The 20991-nt window shown below is 38.0% G+C and overlaps 1 protein-coding gene across 4 annotated transcripts in view; it reads left to right on the plus strand.

Moving 5' to 3' along the window:
* Positions 1-20991, plus strand: part of PARD3B (par-3 family cell polarity regulator beta) — a 996466-nt gene that overhangs the window by 509674 nt on the left and 465801 nt on the right. For all 4 annotated transcript variants that reach the window (XM_044913701.1, XM_044913703.1, XM_021703002.2 and 1 more), the window contains exon 5: positions 20220-20308. In XM_044913701.1, the coding sequence (XP_044769636.1) occupies positions 20220-20308 (89 nt within the window). The remainder of the gene's footprint in view (positions 1-20219; positions 20309-20991) is intronic.

Genomic DNA, 20991 nt, shown 5'->3' on the forward strand with positions numbered 1-20991 from the left:
CAGCAAGAGAGGGAACACAAGCAGGGAGAGTGGAGGAGGGAGAAGCAGGCTTCCCACCAAACAGGGAGCCCGATGCGGGGCTTGATCCCAGGGCCCCCGTATCATGACCTGAGCTGAAGGCAGACACTTAACGACTGAGCCACCCAGGCGCCCCCAGAGGCCTTTTTTTTTAATTAGTCTATTTTGTATGTAACATAGTTCTACAAGTTTTTGTTTTCTACTCAGCATCTAGTAATGTATCTTTCCATTTTAAGCCTTTCAGGGTTATCATGTTTTGGATATGTTTCTTTATAAAAGAGTAACTTATAGTTGGATTTTATTGTTTTAATCTAGAAACTCCACTTTCAATTATTTTCCATTTTTAAAAAATGGAAAATCTTTACCACATTTTTTTCTTAAAAAAATACCCTTATTCAAAGTATCTTAACCACAAATTAAATAAAGCTATTTTTATATAAAATAAATTGTTGCCATTACAAATAATTATCCCATTGTATATTGTAAATTATCTGTGATTTTTTTTTTGGTTTAAATAACAAGTGTCTACATTTATCATTAATTTCCTCCCCTTGACATTTACATATTTTAAACAATAATCATTGGTGCTTTCACCTTCTTTGACCTTTTTGTCTTAAGCCTCAAGTTAAGCATCACTTGTATTTATTTTAGGTATCTAATATCAAATCATTGACCCTAAAATCTCTGATGCTGTTTTGATATTTAGTATATAATTACATTGTACACTTCAATTACATTTGAAGGTGTTTATTTTTTACATTCATCCTAGGAATAAAGTATAACAATTATATTTTTCCATTCTTTTCTCATATTTATAAACAACTGGCTTGAGTTAATGCACATTTTTTATCAGACATTCTTATACATTACATAAGCCATTATATTCAAAAGTAAGCTTTAAAATATGATCAGAATTGTTCATTGCAGAAAAGAACCTGGAGTGCTGAGAAACAATGAAAGGTCACGTTTAACACCTTGTATAACTTGTGGTGATACTGTTGTTAACACGGAACATATTGCTTTATTAGCCATAGAACTTTATTAGTAAGTGCAGATTACCATCACTCAGTATAGATTCTGGGCCTTTGAGTGAAGAGGAGCTGGTCTAATTAATGATGGCACTTCTAACCTCAATTAATTTGCTATTTTAGTGAAGACGTCAACAAGACCTACTGTTTTTTCTCTCAGGTGACAGTAAATATTACAGAAATAATACCCTTTACAAAATGAAGTGCAACTTTTTGGAAAGCCATGTAGTGCAGACGTATTTACATGACAAGAGCATTCTAAGTGGACTCTCTTGTGGTCTCTTTATTTTCCAGGAAAAATCACATAGAATATGAGAGGCAGGAATAAACAAGTCACTTATGTGGGAGCAATTGCAGAGGCCTCTCTTCCTCCTGCCTCAGAGACTAAGACATCTAGTTGCACTTAGTTCTGCATGGTTTGAGTTACCTCTGGATCACTTCTGTTCCCATTTTGAAAATTTTAGTTACTGTGACCATATTTTGGTTAATAAATATTTTGTCACATTTTCAAAGTAGTGAATCCTTTGCTATTTTATGTATTTTGTTACACTGGAGGGACTCTTTGGGGGTACTCCTAAAGTAGAGTCTTCACTCAAAATAGGGTCTGCTGCAATTATAAAATAGAAGGGAGATCTAGGACCAGCACATTGCTCCACCAGCAGTGTAAACAGCACTGGATGAATAAACCCCTAAGTGGTATGACTTGTCTGCGTTTCTAGCCCCTGCAAGGTCTAGTGGATGAATAAATTGTGTGATTCAAGGAATAGAGCAATTTAAAACCAGATGCTTAGACCACTAAGCCATTCCTTCTGGTACATTGTGTAAAGCATGAAGTTGTAAATATAGCAGATAATTGAAATTTAGATTTTAGATATGGGCATTCTTAGCAGTCCTCCTCTAGCTTCTTTGCTTAGAGTCTTAGAAGTATACTTAACAGTTCATACTAAGGTTGTTGCTGTCAGAATTAATCCATTGTGTGTGTGTGTATGTTTTAAACTCATCTTCAACAAAGAGAATATTAATGATAAAACAAAGGAAAATTGTCTGAACTTAAAAGTGTGTCCAACCTGAAGGTGGAAAATATTCTATTTTTGGGGGAAATAAAGTTTTGAGTTCTCTTTTCGGTTTCTTTTAAATTTCAGCTTAAAGCACACACACATACACACACACACAGACAAACACACGTACTTGTTCCTTCGTTGATTCAAACTGTCATTTTTCTTTGTCCATCATATAATGTACTTTCCATAAATTAGCTGCTTCATTTCTTCTTTTTATGCTAATCGAATTATAGCGGTCTTTAGGCTGAAGTGGGGTATGGGACTTGACATTTTATAATCCTGGCAGCCCTGTAGCTAGCTTTTTTAAAAAGTCATCAACCATGGCAATTTGAGCAGTAAATTTTCTCCTTTTTTTCTTGCTGTCTTCAGTATCATGGACGAAAATGGTCATATTTTAGTGGTTCTCTACACTTCATAAAACGTCTTTTTAATGAGATCATTTGAGTAATGCAAGAGATAAAGTTAATAATTGGTTGAAATGACATTGCTTTATCAAAAAATAGGTAGAGAAAAGTAAAATTTTATCGAAAGTGGTGGTGTGAAAAGGCATCAACCTGGACTGAATGTCACCATTTCATCAGTGTTAATATTAGATGTTTCAGATGGCAAAGTAGTATCACAAATGGTAACATCAAAAACACAAACAAAGCCTCTACCAGATTTAAAGTGATGCTGATCACAATAGCTGTTGAAGGTAGGAGCAAGCAGAATGTGTATGGTATCATTCCACATGCATAATTGTGTGTTGACTAGAAGCCATACCTAAGAAATTCTTAAAGCATGGCTTCAAATGTGACAGTGGAAGAATAGGGGACAGTAAGGTTAGACCATCTGTTCTAGTCCAAAGCAGCTATATATTGAGACATATTTTTGTGTGGAGGCGTCCAGATGAATATGATTCTAAGAGACAATAAAATACATGGCATCAGGCTTTAAAGAGTTTAAACTGTAAACCAAATGACTACCAAGTTTTTGCATGGAGGCTCTAACTCTTGGACACTTGCTAGTCTTTCCAGGAACAGACCCACACACTGAGAAGTCATCATTAGCTCCCTAATGGAACCTGAGGGTAATGATAGAAACACACTCAGTGATGCATTTGACAGCTGTACAGAGTCAATTCCTTTAGAGGGAAAGATTAAAATTTGACAGAGTTTGGGTTTAAGTGAGGAAATTAATTAAGATAAGACAAGAAGTCTAGATGCATGAACACGTTGAGGATTGAATTATTCAGGTGGGCAGGAAAAGAATAAGTAGTTTGGTATACTGCTTTGTAAAAGAATAGGGTGGACTGCGATAACTTTGCTTTGGGAAATGACTGAATTGTTTTGAAAAAATAATGGGAAAAAAGCCAACCAATTTTGCTCTGTTTCAAGCCATTTGGGACCATAACCACAAGAATATGAGAGAACTGTTGTGAGGGAGGAAACATTTACCCTACCCTCCAAGATTCTTCTACCTGGACTAAGAATCAAATTAACAAGAGACAAATTAACAGGAGAAAACCTTACTTAATAGTTGCATACTGGGAATCCACACAGATATGGGAAATTCTAAAGATACTTAGGCAACCAAATGCTTATATGAGCTAAGGAGAGGAGGTAGGAGTCTGAGGATACAAAGGGGAGAAAGACCATTCATTAGCAGGAAGGTGAAAAGAGATGTTTGGAAAACAAAGGTTACCCTATTATGTAGATAAGTTTCTTAGGTGAAGAGGAATCTCTATCAATAGCTCTCTTCCTGGTACAAGCAGGCAGTTGAAGAGGAGGAACAGAGCTTTTCCTGAATCTGCTGGGTTTTGATGCTTTTACCTCAAAATAATGTTCATGCCAAAGTGATCCATCTTGGGGTGGCCTGTCCTTGGTCCCCTCCCCATATTAGTTAAAAAATTGACCCTCAAGTTTCACTCTTTTTTAGGTCAAAAATCTGGCAATAGAGTGGGACAAATTCACATCACATTAATACAAATGGTTACTGACTCATTTTTTTCCCCTTTCTAAACTCCTTTTTGTGTCTTTCTGCTTCTGGTCTCAACTTCTTTGTCCCTCTACTCTTCTAGATTCAATGGCTGGGGCCAAAGAATCAAGCTGATAAAAGACATAACAAAAGGAAAAACAGTTTTAGTTATGTAATACATATGCTTGCATTGGAGTTCACAAAAATGTGGCTCAAGGAGGTGGCCAGGATGGGTGAGGCTTATATACCATTTGTGGCTGAAGAAGGAAAAGGAAGGAAAAGGGGTTTGGGGGTTCTGAATCTGGGAAGCATGGTTTGGGAAGGTAAGAAGAACTGTATGATAAGTGTTGTCTTGTTATGCAGGTAAGAGTCAAGTGATAAGAGTTGTCTCCTGGAATAGCTGTTTTCTGGGTAGGAAGGCATCTTTACAAATGGAAATTTCCTTTACAAAAGAGGAAATTTATACTTTATTTTTAGGCATTAGGTAAAGGTAAAGAGGTAAAGAGCTTTTCCCTGTGTCTGCTTGTTCTCACTTGCCTTTAGCTCAAAATAGTCCTTTTGCCTTAGTAGCATATTTTGGAGTGGCACATTTTGGTACCCTTTAGTGTCAATAATATAGATTTATATGAATAACTGCTGACTTCATACTGCAAAGTATACAGAATGGTGCAAAATGTATGACCTCTCTTCTCTCCAAGCTCCAAATCTTTGTACCCAGCCATGAAACCATGCACCATCTTGGTGAGCACATCTGACCATCAGACTGGGGAGAACAAGGAAACACATAAATTCCTTGCCCTGATTCTTTTCACTGTCCATGGCACTTCAGCCTACTGATGTGTACCAGCCACCAAATCATTGTCTGTGTCTTTCTGGTGAGATGACACATCTGAGCCTGCAATCTCATCGATTCTTCATTTACTGGAGCAGAGGGTAAGATTGAGTCCATTATTTTGTTCCTGGTCTTTCATCCAGCGAAAATCCTAGCCATTACCCTTTCTGTATGAATGTATTTCCGTCTTGAAGAATGAGTAAAAATTAAGCTTTTTCCTTGTCATATTTGTTATTTGATCATTCCTTAGGAGAAGGTCACCCACAGAAAGTTAACCAATATATTTGATTATATAGACCTATTATTTTTGTTTCCTGTTGCCATTCCCTTCTGAAGAGCTCTTAAATGCTGTAATTTTAATCTGCTGTGATTGCCTCACAAGTGAAGAGGTCATTTGCTGTATTTTGTAGAGGCACATCACCTGAGTGCCCTCAGCGACAGTAGAAGTATTTCCCTTGTAATAAGGAGAGAAGAGAGGGGTTTACATCACCACTCAGTTTAAAAACCCTTATCTGTCAGGAAGCATGCTCTTTCCTGTGCAACCCTGGGAGTTCATTAAAAGTGTGAGATTGCGTCACTGATTAGACATGGCTGAGGGCCGGGGTGATGGTGTTGTGGCAGCAACCTTAACAGAAATTGAATAAAAAGAAAATTCCTATTTTGTTCAGGCCAAGGGAGGCTTTGATTAGAACGCTTTCTCCTTTTTCATTTGGGACTCTGTTTTGTTGTGTCATTGAGGAAGTGATCTGGTATAGATTTGAAAAAGAACCACTTCATTTTTTTTTTTTTACCTTTCTATTGTACTCATCATTGATTAAAAATATAGTTCAGGAAACATTCAAATATTTGTAAGTATTTATAAACCGACATTATGCCGTGTGACTAGAAAGATACAGTTTCTTTTTGGTCTGTTATTTCTGTATGCAATTATGAAAAAGTGCACTGGCCCACAATTCTGTGGGAGGAGGGGTAGAGGTGCATCCTGGTTCACAGACAACAGGATGGGTGAGTTGGTTTGTTCACTGATTTATGTGTTCTATAAAGATGAGTGTCCACTGTACACTGATAAAACTCAAGCCGGTGATGTAGGAAAGATGTTATTAGGGTTCGAAGCAGACGGCCAAGAAAGAATTCTTGAGACGTCTTTGGTGCAAAAAGGTGGTTTTATGAATGCATAACAGGATCCATGGGCAGAAAGAGCTGCACCAGGGTCAAGAGGAGTGGTGATTATATACTTTCAAGTTGGGAGGGGATTAGGGATAGCATAAGTCTCTAAGGAATTTTGGATGCAAGGTTTCCAGGACCTTGAGGGGACTAGCTGTTGTTGGGAAAAGGTCATTTATTACCGTCTAATAAAACCTTAGTCATGAGACCCTTCAGATGTATATTGGTGGGCCATATGCTTGGGGGATGATTGCCAACACATATCTTGGAGGGTTTAGAGATAAAGGAAGTTTCCGAAGGAATTCTTATACGTTAAAGTAGACTTACAAGATCCTGGGGGGGGTGGGGGCGGTCAGGTTAGGATTGCCTTTTGCCCTTAGCAAAGTATTAACATTGAGGCAGTTGAGTCCCTAGAGGAACACCACTCTGCCTGTTTCAAAGACTTGTCAATGGGCTGTAGGAAGTAAGGAAATTTAATAATTTTTCTTCTGCCTTTGTTTTCCACATCAGCAGGGAACCTGGTGTAGACGGGCATGGCTTGCTTTCTTCCAACTTTGTCAATTTGAAGCCATGTGAGCTTTCGTGAGAATTTCATATGACATTGATCAGACAACTTTTACTGAGTGTAGTTACTGTGTTCTTGAAGCCTAATGAGAGTGGAGATGGTAGAGAAATGGCAGTGAGACCCATGCTGTATGGAAGGTTGGTCCTGTGATTCTGGGAAGTTCTTCATGAAGCTGGTTTGTAGCTCTTATGTAAGAAGAATCAGAAGTTCTGAACAACCTGCCAGTTTCATCCTCTACCAGTTTTCATTGCTTAAATTTCTTTTTCTATGCAATTACCCCAATAGCTATGCTCATTTGGTAGATCTGTATGGGATCAAAGGTTAATCCAGACATGCCATTTGGATTAAATCATCACTATCTAATAGAATGTGAATTAGGAAATCTGTAGAGTATACCTTTGCCACATATTCTAGTAATTGCTTGGGGGCAACAGTTGGAAGAGATTTAAGCATTAGAGGCCAAAATTTGTCAATCTCGGAATAGCCAGTAGTCAAGAACATCACACCTTCAGTACTCACAAATGTAACAATTGAAATTTCATATATACTGCATGTAAGCCAAAGGTCCAGAACATGTAATAATTTGTAATTTTGCAATGGCACGATGTGAGTCACTCACACTGATAAGTTCATGTGCAGGAATCACTTAGCTTGTCAAGGAGGCTTCAGAAAAAGATTGTAACATTTGCTGACAGATGTTGAAGGGATGTTTGTCTGTACTGTGCCTCTGCCCTCCCTGGAGAGCCTCAGGAAAGTAGATGAGCAGTGTGCTCAGTGGGGTACCCTCCCAAATCCACTCAGGCTGTAGCAGCCACCATCTGTCCTATTCAGATCCTGTCCTGTGTAACAATCACTATCTAAGGATATCTCTGTGAAAACATTTACTATTTCTGTAAGACAAATCTCATGATTCTGTCAAAGATACGGACTTAGATTAGCAGGTAAATATCAGATCGTAAACTTGAGATCATTGTCAAAATTGGGGAATTTTGAAAACCCTGAAATTTTATGCATAATTCTGTGTGTATGCATATATATGTCTATATTGGGAGATGAACCATTACTATTAGTTTTGCAATGAGACTATGATCCAAAAAAAAAGAGAGAAAAGAAAATCTAAGAAATACTGCTTAAGCTGGAGAATAATTAATTTCTGTTAGTCTATTTGCTTATGCAGCTGTTACACGCAGAAAAGGGTTGAGGTTGGGAAAAGAATAGCACTATAGTTGGGATCTGACTGGTGCTCAGTTGAGTTGAATTTTGGAGCATACACAGGTGAATATTAGTGAGACCAGTTGCTACTAACTTCTCTCTATCCTCTCTGCTCCTTTCCCCCCAAAAGGAGCTCATTAAGGAGAGGAGTATATATATATGTATTTTTTTAAAAGATTTTATTTATTTATTTGACAGAGAGATAGAGAGCACAAGTAGGCAGAGAGAGAGGGAGAAGCAGACTCTCCACCGAGCAGGGAGCCTGACGCGGGGCTCGATCCCAGGACCCCAGGATCATGACCCGAGCCAAAGGCAGCCGCTTAACTGACTGAGCCACCCGGGCGCCCCGAGGAGTATATATATTTTTATCCCCACTACTTAGCATAGTGCCTGGAACAATGGAGACCCGCAATAAGTGTGTGTGAACTGAATGAATCCTGTTTTGCTCATGGGTTTGCTAGCCCTGGCTAACATATCATTTAATATGTTTTGATTCACAAGAGTATCTGCTGGGTGAGTAATAAGAACTTAGGTTAGCCCCTCCCTTGGCTTCCTGTGTTTGATTTTGCTTTTGGTTATAGTTTCCGAAACAGAAGCAAGAAGTTACTGAGTGAAGTGAAGGTGTAAGAATACTGTGGAAGTGGAAATCAATGAGGATGAGAATGAGAGATAAGGCATGGAGGGGGGAGTCAATAAATAAATTAATTAAAATGATGGGACTGGAGGAAATGCTAGAGGACTAACGTGAAGATTGATTGATGAAGGCAATCAAGGGGAATGGCAAGGAAGGATGCCACAGGTTACAAAGGAGGAAACGGAATCTCAGTCTAGAAGCGGCTCTAGGAGGGGGGTTGGGAGCATGAAGAAAATGGATATGTCCTACTTCAGGGGATTGCTGAGGAAGTGATTTCACTGGAGAAAGCCAGTTTTCGTATAAATTTAGGTGGTAGAGAGGGTATTTGAAGAAATTCTTGAGCTTGTGAAAGAGTTTCAGGGCACTCTTAAAAATAACGGAGGAGGAGGAAGAGGGTTTGGAGGTATTTAAGAGGTGATGTATCGTTGAAGGATAAGGAGGCACCCAAGGAGGGAAGAACAATGAAAAAAGGCAATTGAACCAAGAGATTTTTTTCACCCTGACCTGTGTTTGGATCTAAAGAAGTGAGACAGCTGGAAGAAGAAGGGAATATTGAACAAAAGTTACAAAGAGCTTTTTCTGTGGTAGTGGGGCCTCACTCACAGTCCTGCGTTGCATCAGGTGGAAGGTTCCCACCTTCCCCATGACCAATACTCTCCAGTCTAGAGGCTCAGGATGTGGAGGTTTCAGCATGGTGGGGTTTCTTTCCCAGCTGGCAAGAACCTGACAAACTCAAGCTTCCAGTGACCGTGGAACTTAGATGGTTTTAAATATTGGTTTAGAAATATTTTATAAATAATGGAAGTCATTTTAAATTGCATTAGAATAAATAAAATATAAAAGCATATGTAAAGAAACATAACCAGCCAGGTACAAATCGGTGCATTCTTTTACTTCAATTATTTCAATCCATAAATAAAGATTAGCTTTCAATTCTGCTTTAAATTCTCTTGCCAGAGATGCCTCTGGCAACAGTTCCAGCTTGTGTGCAGGTTTGAATGGAAAGATGGTGTCTTATTCATCTTTGAATCCCCCCATAGAGTCTCAAGTAATACTATGTATATTGTAGAGGGGTCACCGATGTTGAGGTACATACATATTCTTTTTTATCGAATGTTACCTAAGAGACTTTAAAGGAAAGGATTTCTTTATCCAGTAAACACCTCTCAAGTGCAATATTTATCGTATTTCAGGCCTGTGCTAGGTGACAGGTATCCAGAAATGGAAAAGACACATTCCCCCCACCCCCAGGATGTCAGAACCAAGCGAGGGAGACGGGTCTGCCTACCCTGAAATGAATATGGAACTTTTATATGGCACTAACATCGCCTGAGGAGCAAGACTGAATCTGTGCCGAGTGCTCAAGGAGGAAGTGCCTGTTCTGTTAAAGGATGTTGAAGGAGGGATGGATATTTGCCAGACAAGCAGTGGTGGTCTACACAGGCCGTGTGTCCAGACATTTGTTGAGCATCTCTTCTATGCCAAGCATTGTTCCAGGCTTTGGGGATATATGAGTGAAGAAAACCACTGCCCTCATGGAGCTTACATTTTAGCTGTTGATATCTAAACCAGTGAGATCTTCTTAATGGGGCAAAGTTCCCCCCCCCCCAACACACACACCTCCAGCACTGTACAGTTTTACGTAGAGAACATTGGTATCTGAGCAGAAATGCATGGTGGGTTCCGTATATGACCTGGTCTAGTTATAGCTACTTGTGCTGAATCTCTCCAACTCTCTATTGTATCTATCTAAAGAAAAAAACCAAAACAAAAGCATACTTTTTGCTGACTGCGACTCTTGACTACAGCTGTTCTCTGCGGTTCAGACCTCTGCACTTTCCTTAAAGCTGTTTCCACATGCTGTTAACACCCAAGACAGCACAGCTGGCCCTGCCTTCCCCTGCTGCTTTTCTCTGTGCTGTACTTTTGCTTCTCCTTCTATTCTTCATTCTTCACATATGTCATGGCAAAGATTGCTTCAAGTGCACCTTACATTGTCAGAGAAGATCCTTCCCCAATGTTTATTTTCAGTTGGTCTTTATAGCATAGTGCTCGCTTCGGCAGCACATATACTAAAATTGGTCTTTATAGCATAAGCTAGTGAGATCACTCTTTTGAAACCAGGGGCTTCCAATAAAGGTGTCATGAAGTGAAATGCAAGAATGACAAAGTGAATGGCAAAGCGATTGTGTGGAAGGATAGATGGAGGTCATGGGAGAGAGGCAAGTAAGTGCACATGGCAGGGTGAGGGCAGTGGGAGGCTGGATGAGATGAGAGTAAAATGCCTACAGGATGAGGGCAACGAGAAAGATATTTTTTAAAGTCCTTGAACGTGCCTTATTCATGAATGAAGATGGGTTGTAAACTGGGTGCTCCCATCTGATTATTATAAAGGGTTTTTCAGCATGAGATTTTTTACTTCCTTCATTTTGAAAATATTTTTGAAAGGTACAACTAAACCAAGCACACACATAATTCCCTGTGCTTTTTTGTTTTTCTTTCCTAAAACACGTCTTTATGGACTTGGTCCGTGGATTCAAAATTTTCTGCATCCCATTTTCATAGTGAAGATTTTCATAGTGAAGCCCAGCTGGGAAGTGTGCCTGTGGCAGCAAAAGCGAAATGCTCATGCAAATGAAAAGTATTCCTTTAATAATGTGTCCTTTTATCTTTATACTCTCTCCCAGCCAAACCGGGAAGTTGTATAGCTTTGCTTAAATGCCCATGGTACATTTACCTGAGCCAAACTTGATTGAAATATATTTCAGCCAGCAAAGTGAAAACGATTAAGCTAGAAATTTTTTGTAATTGCTGACTTATCCCAACTTCCTCAAGTCTTTTTATATTTACCAGCTTTGGGTGATGGTTTGTAGACACACATCCGGCCCCAGGGCCATCAAACTGTCCATTTTGGCAGTCCTGTATTCTAAATATTTGAGAAGATGGCACAGTTTAAATAGATTAAATGGAAGAGCATCAGATGTTTGCACTACTTTTGAGCATATGTTTTATGGTGGGAGCATGATCTCAAGCAGACCCTTATGGGAGCATGTGCTGTATTGTCCAATATTGTCACCCTTTAAGGAATACACGGTGTCATCTTGTGCCTCAGCATTAGGCTCCAGTAGTTTTAAAGTGGTTAATAATATAGAAAACTAGGGAAAATCAGCTGTAACTGGGTGGGGGCAAGGATCTAATTATAAGTCAAAGTGGTTATTATAAATATGTTTGTGTCAGTGTTATATTGGAAAAAAAAATACATGTGTTTTCCACTTTTCACTTCAGCACTTTTTGAAATGTGTTGAGTGTGAGTAAGAGTAGATATTAAAATAAGGGTTGCAGAGTCGCCTTGTTGAACTTCTGAACTTCCGCTTTTCTAAGGATTTTAAAGCAGCCTTTCACTGAATGTGTTTGGGAAGCAGCAACCCATTGGTGTTGGTCTTCTGTGGAAAGATCGGAGCATGTGACACGCTGATCCTCACATCAGTGGTGGTTTTCCTTTGATACGTCAATGAGATTGGTCAATGTGTCTATTCCACTCAGATCTCACAAACAAAACAGGATCCCCCCTGCCTCTTTAAACTCATACTGGGTTTTAACTTCCTGGTATCAGGTTTAGTCGAGGCCACTTTATAAATTCCTACCAGAAACACATAAGCAAAACACACACACACACACACACACACACACGAAACCAGCAGGTAAAATGTGTAAAGGGTCTACATTAAAAAAAAAAAAAATTATTAAAAAATTTTTCATTTGTCTTCTCAAACCTAACTCAAAATACTGGGAAATCATAACAGTGAATTCTAACTGTGCTAATTAACAATAAGAAGGAAAGGAAATATCCAAGAAAAGATCATAGAAAATAACAAGATAATGAGGTAGAGATGGGAGAGTTTTATTTTAAGTATGCTTTACCTCAGGCTGTAGATTTGTTCCTCAAAAGTTATTTAGAATCCGTATGTGAAGAAAGTATAAAATTACATGTTTCTATGAGAATTTGCTTCTCAGGAGAAGCTTTCCAAGAAAGCATTTGTTCAAATGAATAATCACCTCTTGATTGATCTCTTGGAGAACTTTTCTAAGTATGTTTCTTCAGTGGGGGCTTGCCTGCCTTACTGTGTAGTGGTACCTTCACAAGTACTGGGACATTTTAGATCTGGAATGGAAATAGAAATCTACTTGTCTCCATGTTATAGATAAGGAAAGTGAGAGCCAGAAAATTAGGTGTCCGGTCACTAGGCAAAGCAATGAGAGAACTTCTATTGGAACCTTTCTCCTTTGTGTTAGACCAGAGCTTAATTTTACTACCGTAACTTAGTTTTCCCCCTTTAAAATTTATTTTTATTAAAACCTATTAAAACCATGCAATATCTCTTGGACACAGACCAGATGAAGAGAAGGTACAGCCCACTCTGTGTTGTCAGTGGGGGTGAACTGTGCAGTCTCTCGGAGACAGTCCACTGGAAGATTTCTGACTTGTGTATTTTACAAAGTCCAGAATTATTTAAATCCAGTCCAGTCCTACCCCTTATCTATTCCAGTAACTTAACTTGTGGCTTAGCAGTGTGTGTGTATATGCGCACAAACACCTCATAGCCAAGGTTTGAGGACTTACTATTTATGATCTAATTAATTGTATTCTGCCAAAGTAACTTTTTATTTAAAAAAATAGCATTATTAGAGCTCAATCTTCAGAATAATGAAACACTTGATAGATTTCCATGTAAATCATTTCTTTTAAAGTTTCATGATAGGATGTTGCTCCTTTATTCTATTTGCATAAAATCCGTAACTGAGAGACATTATAATGTAAATATATTTAACATGCTTGCATGCAGACCTAAATCTCAGGAGACATAGATCCTAAGTAATTTTCGTTCTTTCTTTGACCCTTCATTTCACCTTGGACAAGACATTAACCTTTTTGTTTTGGGATATGTCCATGCATAAAATTAAAATAGAAATGCCAAGAAATTATTTAGGATTTTCATGAATATGCATCTAGTTATATATGAAATATTTTGAGATCTTAGAAAGAAAGAAAATATACTCAAGACATTATTAGAGTTTTTGTTAATGTCACTGAAAGAAAACAGGATCGATAAAATGAATGATAAGGTCAGCATTCATTAAGTCAGTAGCTGTTACTATGATACTCAGAAAAGAGCACTGAACCAAAAATCAGGAATCCTGGATTCTGGATTTGTTGCTGTCACAATAAGTAAAAATGGCTAATCACCTCACCGTTCTGGGTCTCAGTTTTCTTAGCTCTAAAGTGAGTGGACTAGCTCATCAGCACCATTATTTCCAGTGCTTAATCAATATTGTTAACAATTTATGGGGTGCCTGGGTGGCTCAGTCGTTAGGCGTCTGCCTTTGGCTCAGGTCATGATCCCAGGGTCCTGGGATCGAGCCCTGCATCGGGCTCCCTGCTCCGCGAGGAGCTTGCTTCTCCCTCTCCCACTCTCCCTGCTTGTGTTCCCTCTCTCGCTGTGTCTCTCTCTGTCAAATGGGTAAGTAAAAAAAAAAAATTGTTAACAATTTCTGAAGATCTGCACTAGTTACTATAGGGCAGTGTTTCTCAAAGCGTGGTTCTTTGACTAGAAGCAGCAGGAGCTTGTTAGAAATGCAAATTCACAGGGCTTACCCTAGATCTACTGCATCAGAACCTTAGACGGGCCCTGTCGATCTGTTTCACAAGGCTCCAGGTGATTCTGATGCATGCTAAAATTTGAGAATCTCTGTTAAAATTGTCCTTATTCTTAAGAAACTTGAAATTCAGCACTTTTCAAATCTCCAATTTTCTTGCCAATTTCTAGACATATGGATATACAATCTAATATATATTTATAAATAAAAATATGAAAAAAATAAAATAAATTATGGGCATGTTAAATTGCTAGAACTGAAATCTTTTGAGGTGGTAGCTATGCAGCCATGATTTCCCATGGTAAAGTGTTGCCCAAGGTATGAAGAATATATATTAGGTCAAGCTTGTATGACAGTGCTTGACTACCAAAATGCATGATCATTTCATATGTGTGCTTATCAAATACAACTTGTTTTTACTTAGCACAGATATTCTTGTTCTAAAATGTAAAAACAAAGATTCTGAAATCATGCCCAGAATTTTAATTTTAAAATTTACATTATGTTTATGTATGAGCATCAGGCACGTAACCTGACGTTCAAATCTTCTCTGTATAATTTTTTTTATTACTCTCATTCTAAAACTCATGTGCAATTTCAAAAGAAACTTACAGTTGGCTTTTTAGAATGCAAATATTGTTATAATATGCACCTGAGCTTTGAAACATCACTCAACTGCAGTTAAAATTTTGTGGGCAAGCGGTTTCAAATGTGGCTAAAGAGCACTGAGGGGGAAAACATCAAAGCCGTATATTTTCACCTATACGTCAAAGACATCTGTTGATAACGGGACATCTATTTTAGTTCTCATATGAGAGATGAAAAACGGAGCTATAAAACTGTTTTTAGTATTGTTTTAGAGCTGTGGTCGGCTCGGGAAAAGCAATGAGAATTCGGGTAGCATTTTCTTCCAAAAGAGTTTTATCAAGAGCGTTAAGTTTATTTGGAGATATATAACTTAATGAGGCTACATGACAAATATGCTCTCCTGTATGAAATCAGTGACTTATACCAACTGGAATATGAAATGATAGCCTGGTGCCAACACCATGATCACCCTGGGGAGGAGTGCCTTGCTCAGTGCTGCGCCCCTTTCCTGCGGCCTGTGAGCCCTTGGAGTTGTTAGCGCTAGTGCTAACTAAATGTAAACACCTTTACTTTCCAGCTGCTGCTAATTGGTTTGGGAATATTTATGTAAGTGTTGATTTTCAGGCTAAAAATAGTGCAGTGATGTTTAAATCCAACTCATTCTGGCTGTCAGAAATGCTCCCGTGATCCTGAAAGTGTTGCTAAAAATGTTCATTTTTTCAAAATTGTAGTAATTAAACTTGTCTGTTGTGAGAGCCACATATGATATGTTCCCTGCTCTGATAAAAGATACAGGACAAGCTTCTTCAAGGCCTCTCCTGGGTTGGCCAGACACCACCTCCCGCTGAACTTTACCAGAGAGCAAAGAATTGTAATCTGGGCAAAAGGCGGAGACAAAAGAAAATTTTGAAGTTGCTCTAGATCCTCATATTTGAGGCAGTGGATCGCATCTGGCTATTTTAAGTTAACAGTAAAAATAGAAATTATAATAGTTTTATTAATACAATTAAGCGTAGAGCTTCCCAGACCATTGACTTTTTTAGAGGCAACTTTGGGGACTTGAAATCGCGTAATGAATATTTCTCAAGTCTAAAGTTGAAGAAATATCGTGTCTGTTCCACATCATTTGTTTGTACCTCTAGCTCTTCATCGTCAGATTATTTTTGCCCCTTTACTTCCCAACTAAAAAGTCAGATTTCACAGATTGTTCTCAAAGTTACTTAAATAAGCTATGGGGGGGGGGGGGATTTCTTTTTTAGATACGTGTGATTTCGTGACTCTTCACCATGTTATTTAGTGAAGGAAAAGCCTAAGTGCCCCTAAATTATTGCTTGTCAGGTATCTTGTAATTTTTGGAAAAAGTGATTTTATGGACGCTGTCAAGAAAGAAGTTGCTGTTGTTTCTAAGTCTGGAAGCACTGCACTGCTCCCGTGTTGTTGAAGTCAATTTGGAATTGGCTTTGCGTCCTTGCAGGATGCCTTGAGCATCTGTCTGCCTGCCCCGTCTCTAGAGAATAGCAGAGAATTCTGTTGTTGCAATATATAGGAATGATTTTGGCAAGTGACACACACTGCCCATTAGTTGAGATGATAAACTCTAGTCACTGCCCTTTTTGATAACTATGGCAAAGCAAAGACTTTTCAATGCTCCTTTTAAAATAGTGGGACTCTTGTCTCAGAGAAGTCTGTGAACGTGTGTGTTCTTTTTTAAGTCTGTCGTTATTGACATGATTGCTATAAAACCGTAGTCAGTTCAGAATTATCCTTGAGCAGAGATTCACATTGCAATTGGCCCAATATTGCTTTCAAATTCTAATTGACGTTTCCATATACTTAGAGCATTAAGTATGTTGTTGACATAAATAGAACCTTTACTTACCATCTAACTGGAACTAGAAAAAAGTTATTTTAACCTTGTAGAATGTTGATTTGAACCAGAAAGTGTGCTATTTTCTTATCTTAGCAAGGGATCAGCGAGAAAATTCCACTTGGAGTAGGAAGCAAAGAGGCAAAAATAGTTAACACTTTATAATATATATCCCAGTTTTTTCTTTGACATTCTGAGGATATATATCCATGAAGAATTACAGAACCAAAAAGAATATTTAATTCAACTGATAGCCACTGTTAACTGTTCATGGATGCAAAGCCTTTATATTGTTAGGCTGCTAATACTCTCTAAGTTGATGTCCAATTCAAGTGATTCTTACCAAAATCCGGCTGGTTTTTTTTTTTTTTTTTTTTCTTGCAGAACTTGATGTTCTGATTCTAAAATTGGTTTGAAAATGCAAGGGACTCAGAAGAGACAAAACAAACTTAGAAGCGAACAAATGTGGAGAATTTGCACTTCCTGATTTCAAAACTTAGTACAAAACTAAGTACTCAAGACTGGGCAGCACTGGCATAAGGAGAAGTATGTAGATCAGTGGAATACAGTTGAGAGTCCAGAAATGAACCCTTACATTTTTGTTCAGTTGAGTTTTGATAAGGGTGTTAAGACAACTCACTGGGGGAAGAATTATCTTCATGACAAATGGTAATACTATGTACAAACACTAACCCACAACAGGTATATGTCTAAATATAAGAGCTAACCTTATAAAGCATTTAGAAGAATATAGGAGTAAATCTTTGTGACCGTGTATTAGGCAATGTTTCTTTGATACAACACCAGAAAGCACTAACAACAAAAGAAAAAAAATAAATTGAGCTTCATTAAAATTAAGAACTTTTGTGCTTCAAAGGGCATGTGGAGAAATTTCAAGAAGTGTCTCCCACAGAAGGGGAGGAAATATTTGCAAATCATGTATCTAAAGAATCTGTATACCGAATATTTAAGGAACTCTTACAATTCAATAATAAAAAAAATAATTAGATATTTCTTCAAAGAAGTTCTGCAAGTGTCCAGTAATCACATGAGAAGATATTCAGCATCATTAGTCATTAGAGAAATTCAAATCCTTAGTCATTGGGGATATGCAAAAAGAAAACCACTTCACATACACCATGATGGCTAAAATTTAAAAAAAGGAAAATTAAAAGTGCAATAAGGCGAGGATTCAGAGAAATTCATACCTTCATATATTGCTGATGGGAATGTAAAATCGTGCAACACTATGGAAATACTATAGCAGTTCCTCAGAATGTTACACAGAGTTCCCATATGGCCCAGCACCCCTACGTAGATCTCAAAGAGAAATGAAGACATAAATGCGCACAAGAACTTGACCTTCTTAGCAGCATTTATCTCACAATTGAACATTATTTCAAATGTTTGTAGCAACATTATTTATAATCAGAAAAAGTGGAAAAAACCCAAGTGCCTGTCAAGTGATGAATAGGTAAACAAAATGTGGCCTATCCATACGAGGGAATATTATTTAGCCCTAAAATGCATGAACTACTGATATATACTACAACATGAATGAGCCTTGAGAACCTCGTACTCAGTGATAACAGCCACATATCTTGTGATTCCGTTTGTATAAAATGTTCATGATAGGTAAATTCTTAGAGACAAAAAGTAAATTAATGATTGCCAGCAGGGGTGTGGGGGTGGGCAGGCAGAATAGGAGTGATGGCTAATGGGTGTGGGGGTCTCTTTTTGAGATTTTGAAATTGTTCTAAAATTAGATAGTGCTGATGATTGCAAAATTCTGTAGATCAACTAAAATAGACTGAATTGTACTTTTTAAAAGGGCAAATTTAATGTTATGTGAATTATATCGTAATAAAATTTTTATAAGAAAAATAAAATGGTGGGTCTTAAAGCCCCAGTCATGCCTCTGATTGAAGTTGCTGCCCTGTTGACATCTTGATATGTTGCCACCTCATGAGAGATTCTACCCCAGAACTCGCCCGTGTAAGCCACTTGTAAATATTTGACTCACAGAAACTCTGAGAGACAATAGGCTTTTTTAATCCATGTAATTTGGGGGTAATTTATTACACAGCATTAGAAAGCTAATACAATGCCATTCTGCTCGTGCATTCATTAACATCCCCTCAATGAGCTCTGTGTGTTGGGTACTTAATAGAGGACTAGACATGCCCTTACCCTTCCTAGAACTCCCTCTTGTGTAAGAGAGACAGGGAAGAACGTGCAAATGTTCTGACATGGGCACTAGTCATGAGTTCAAGTATTTTGTTAAATTACCTACCTAAGTATTTTTGTAAGCTGCCCAGCCCTGTCTCTTTTCTCTGTAAGCATAGATCAAGTCCTTCATAATAGTAGGGATGTTTAAAAGCTTTCAAAGACATTCATCTTTTAAGATTTGGTGCCTTAAACTAAAACATATTCTTTGACCTTTTAGATCCTCTTCCCTTTCTTTATCCCCTCTGGAAGGGTGAAAACAAACTTTTAGAAAAAGAAATCAAGTATAGACCAAGTCCCTCACAAAAGCCAGAACCCCTATGTGAAATGTTGCTACTCCGTCTAGAAGTGAAATACATTTTTAAAATCATTTCACACTGACAAACTGCTTGAATTGTGAGTCCAGTGCCTTGTTTTCTTCAAGATATTAATCTAATTCCTTTATGCCCCACCTCTTAACTGATGTATTGTCTTTTTTTGTTGTTGAAATAATGCTTTTAGATCCATGGATGCTCTGTTTACAGGTGTGGTGCTTGACAATGGGGCTTTTTCCATGTGGTTTGTTGACTTGATGAAACCTGAGTCCACAAGTAACACAGGTTTATGACTTTGCTTCTGAAGAGTAGTATATCTGCAGAATCCCTCTGTTCAAGTGCAGTTCCAAAGCCTACCAGAAATCTGATGCCTTACAAATGAGATTCTAAATCAAGCTTGCTTTATAGAACCCATTCTATGTAACATCCAACTCAACGTGGCCACTGTCTTGGAGTGCTTGCCTCCTCTGGCCCTCTTAGCTCTCTGTAGTGGAAGAGTGCTTACCATTTTAGAAATTAAATGGTTAATTTTAGTTTCCCTCTGCTAAAGATCATTCTCAGAATGAAAGTCTTATGACAGAGTAAGACCTCCAGATTTCTTTTCCCGCCCTAGTCCTGTTACACTTTTGACAGGAGTGACCTTGCCAGGCAACCTTTTTTTTTTTTTTTCCATGGATTTTGCTTTCTTTATGTTTTTAGTGTCACCAGGGGGTGCAAGCAAGTACAGTACATTAAAGTTAATACATCACCACCTGTCAGTGGCACCTTCCCTTTGGTACCCCCTTTCCTTGCTGATTTAAAACACTCAGTCCCAAAAGCTTATGGTTGAATAGCAGGAAGCTAAATGATGTATTCCAAAGCTCTTAACATATTGCCTTGTGTAAATGGCCCATTTGAGTATTTCAGAAGCCAAACAGGAGAGAAGAGAACATTGAAAGCACTGAAAAGATTAACACCTGTTTCCAGTCTTCAAAGAAATTGGAGCATACTATATATATCGAGAGTAAAACCACTTGCTGTTTCACGTTGAGACATTTTATTCAAATTCTCAGTTCGATATGCATAGCATCCACATGCTTATGGGTTTGTTTGACTACAGGATTCCACACAGAACTTAGAAGATGGAGAAGTTATGAATGGTGTACAGACAGAACCACTGACGTCGCCAAAAACCAAGGATGCATTGAGGTATTCTCTTTATGTGAATAAGACTATTTTAGTTATTACAGGATAATGTTTCTTTAATAGTTTGTAGTTGTTTTTATTTTATAGGGAAGGTCAGGATAGGTAGAAGAATGGAGTGAAACCTGTCCCAGTTCTAAAATTAGTCACTCTTTTATTTTCTTTTATGATAGAAGAACTTCCTGACAACATATATAAATGAGCCTCCAAGTCTTTCAACTCTTCTGCAACCTGGATTTCTTAATTGCTTTTTTTCTCTTTGAACAACAGTTTCAAGTGAATTTTCAGAGTTCATTGTGGTTGACTGTTCTACTTTGACATTAGCTCTTTGAATATTTCTCTGCATTCTGTTTTAACCATCTTGCAATATTTTACTCAATGTACATAAAATGAATCCAGTCTATCACCTAGGATTTTTCATGGTTTTAATGTAAGTAACTCATTATATGAAGTCATTTGCTCTCATTTTCTGTAATACTTACTTTGTTCTGCACTAATTTCCAGTTCTGCCTTAGCTACTACACAGGTTCCATTCCTAGTTTGGCTGCTTGCTAGTTCTATGAGCTTAGGTAAGTTATTCATCTCTCTTTGCCTTAGTTTCTGGTCTGTACAACAGAAATAGTGTTAAACCCTTCTTCAGAGGGTTGGTATGAAGATTAAATGAATTCATGTATGTAAAGCACTTCGAA

This window comes from Neomonachus schauinslandi, chromosome 3, assembly GCF_002201575.2.
Source record: "Neomonachus schauinslandi chromosome 3, ASM220157v2, whole genome shotgun sequence".
Classification (NCBI taxonomy): domain Eukaryota; kingdom Metazoa; phylum Chordata; class Mammalia; order Carnivora; family Phocidae; genus Neomonachus; species Neomonachus schauinslandi.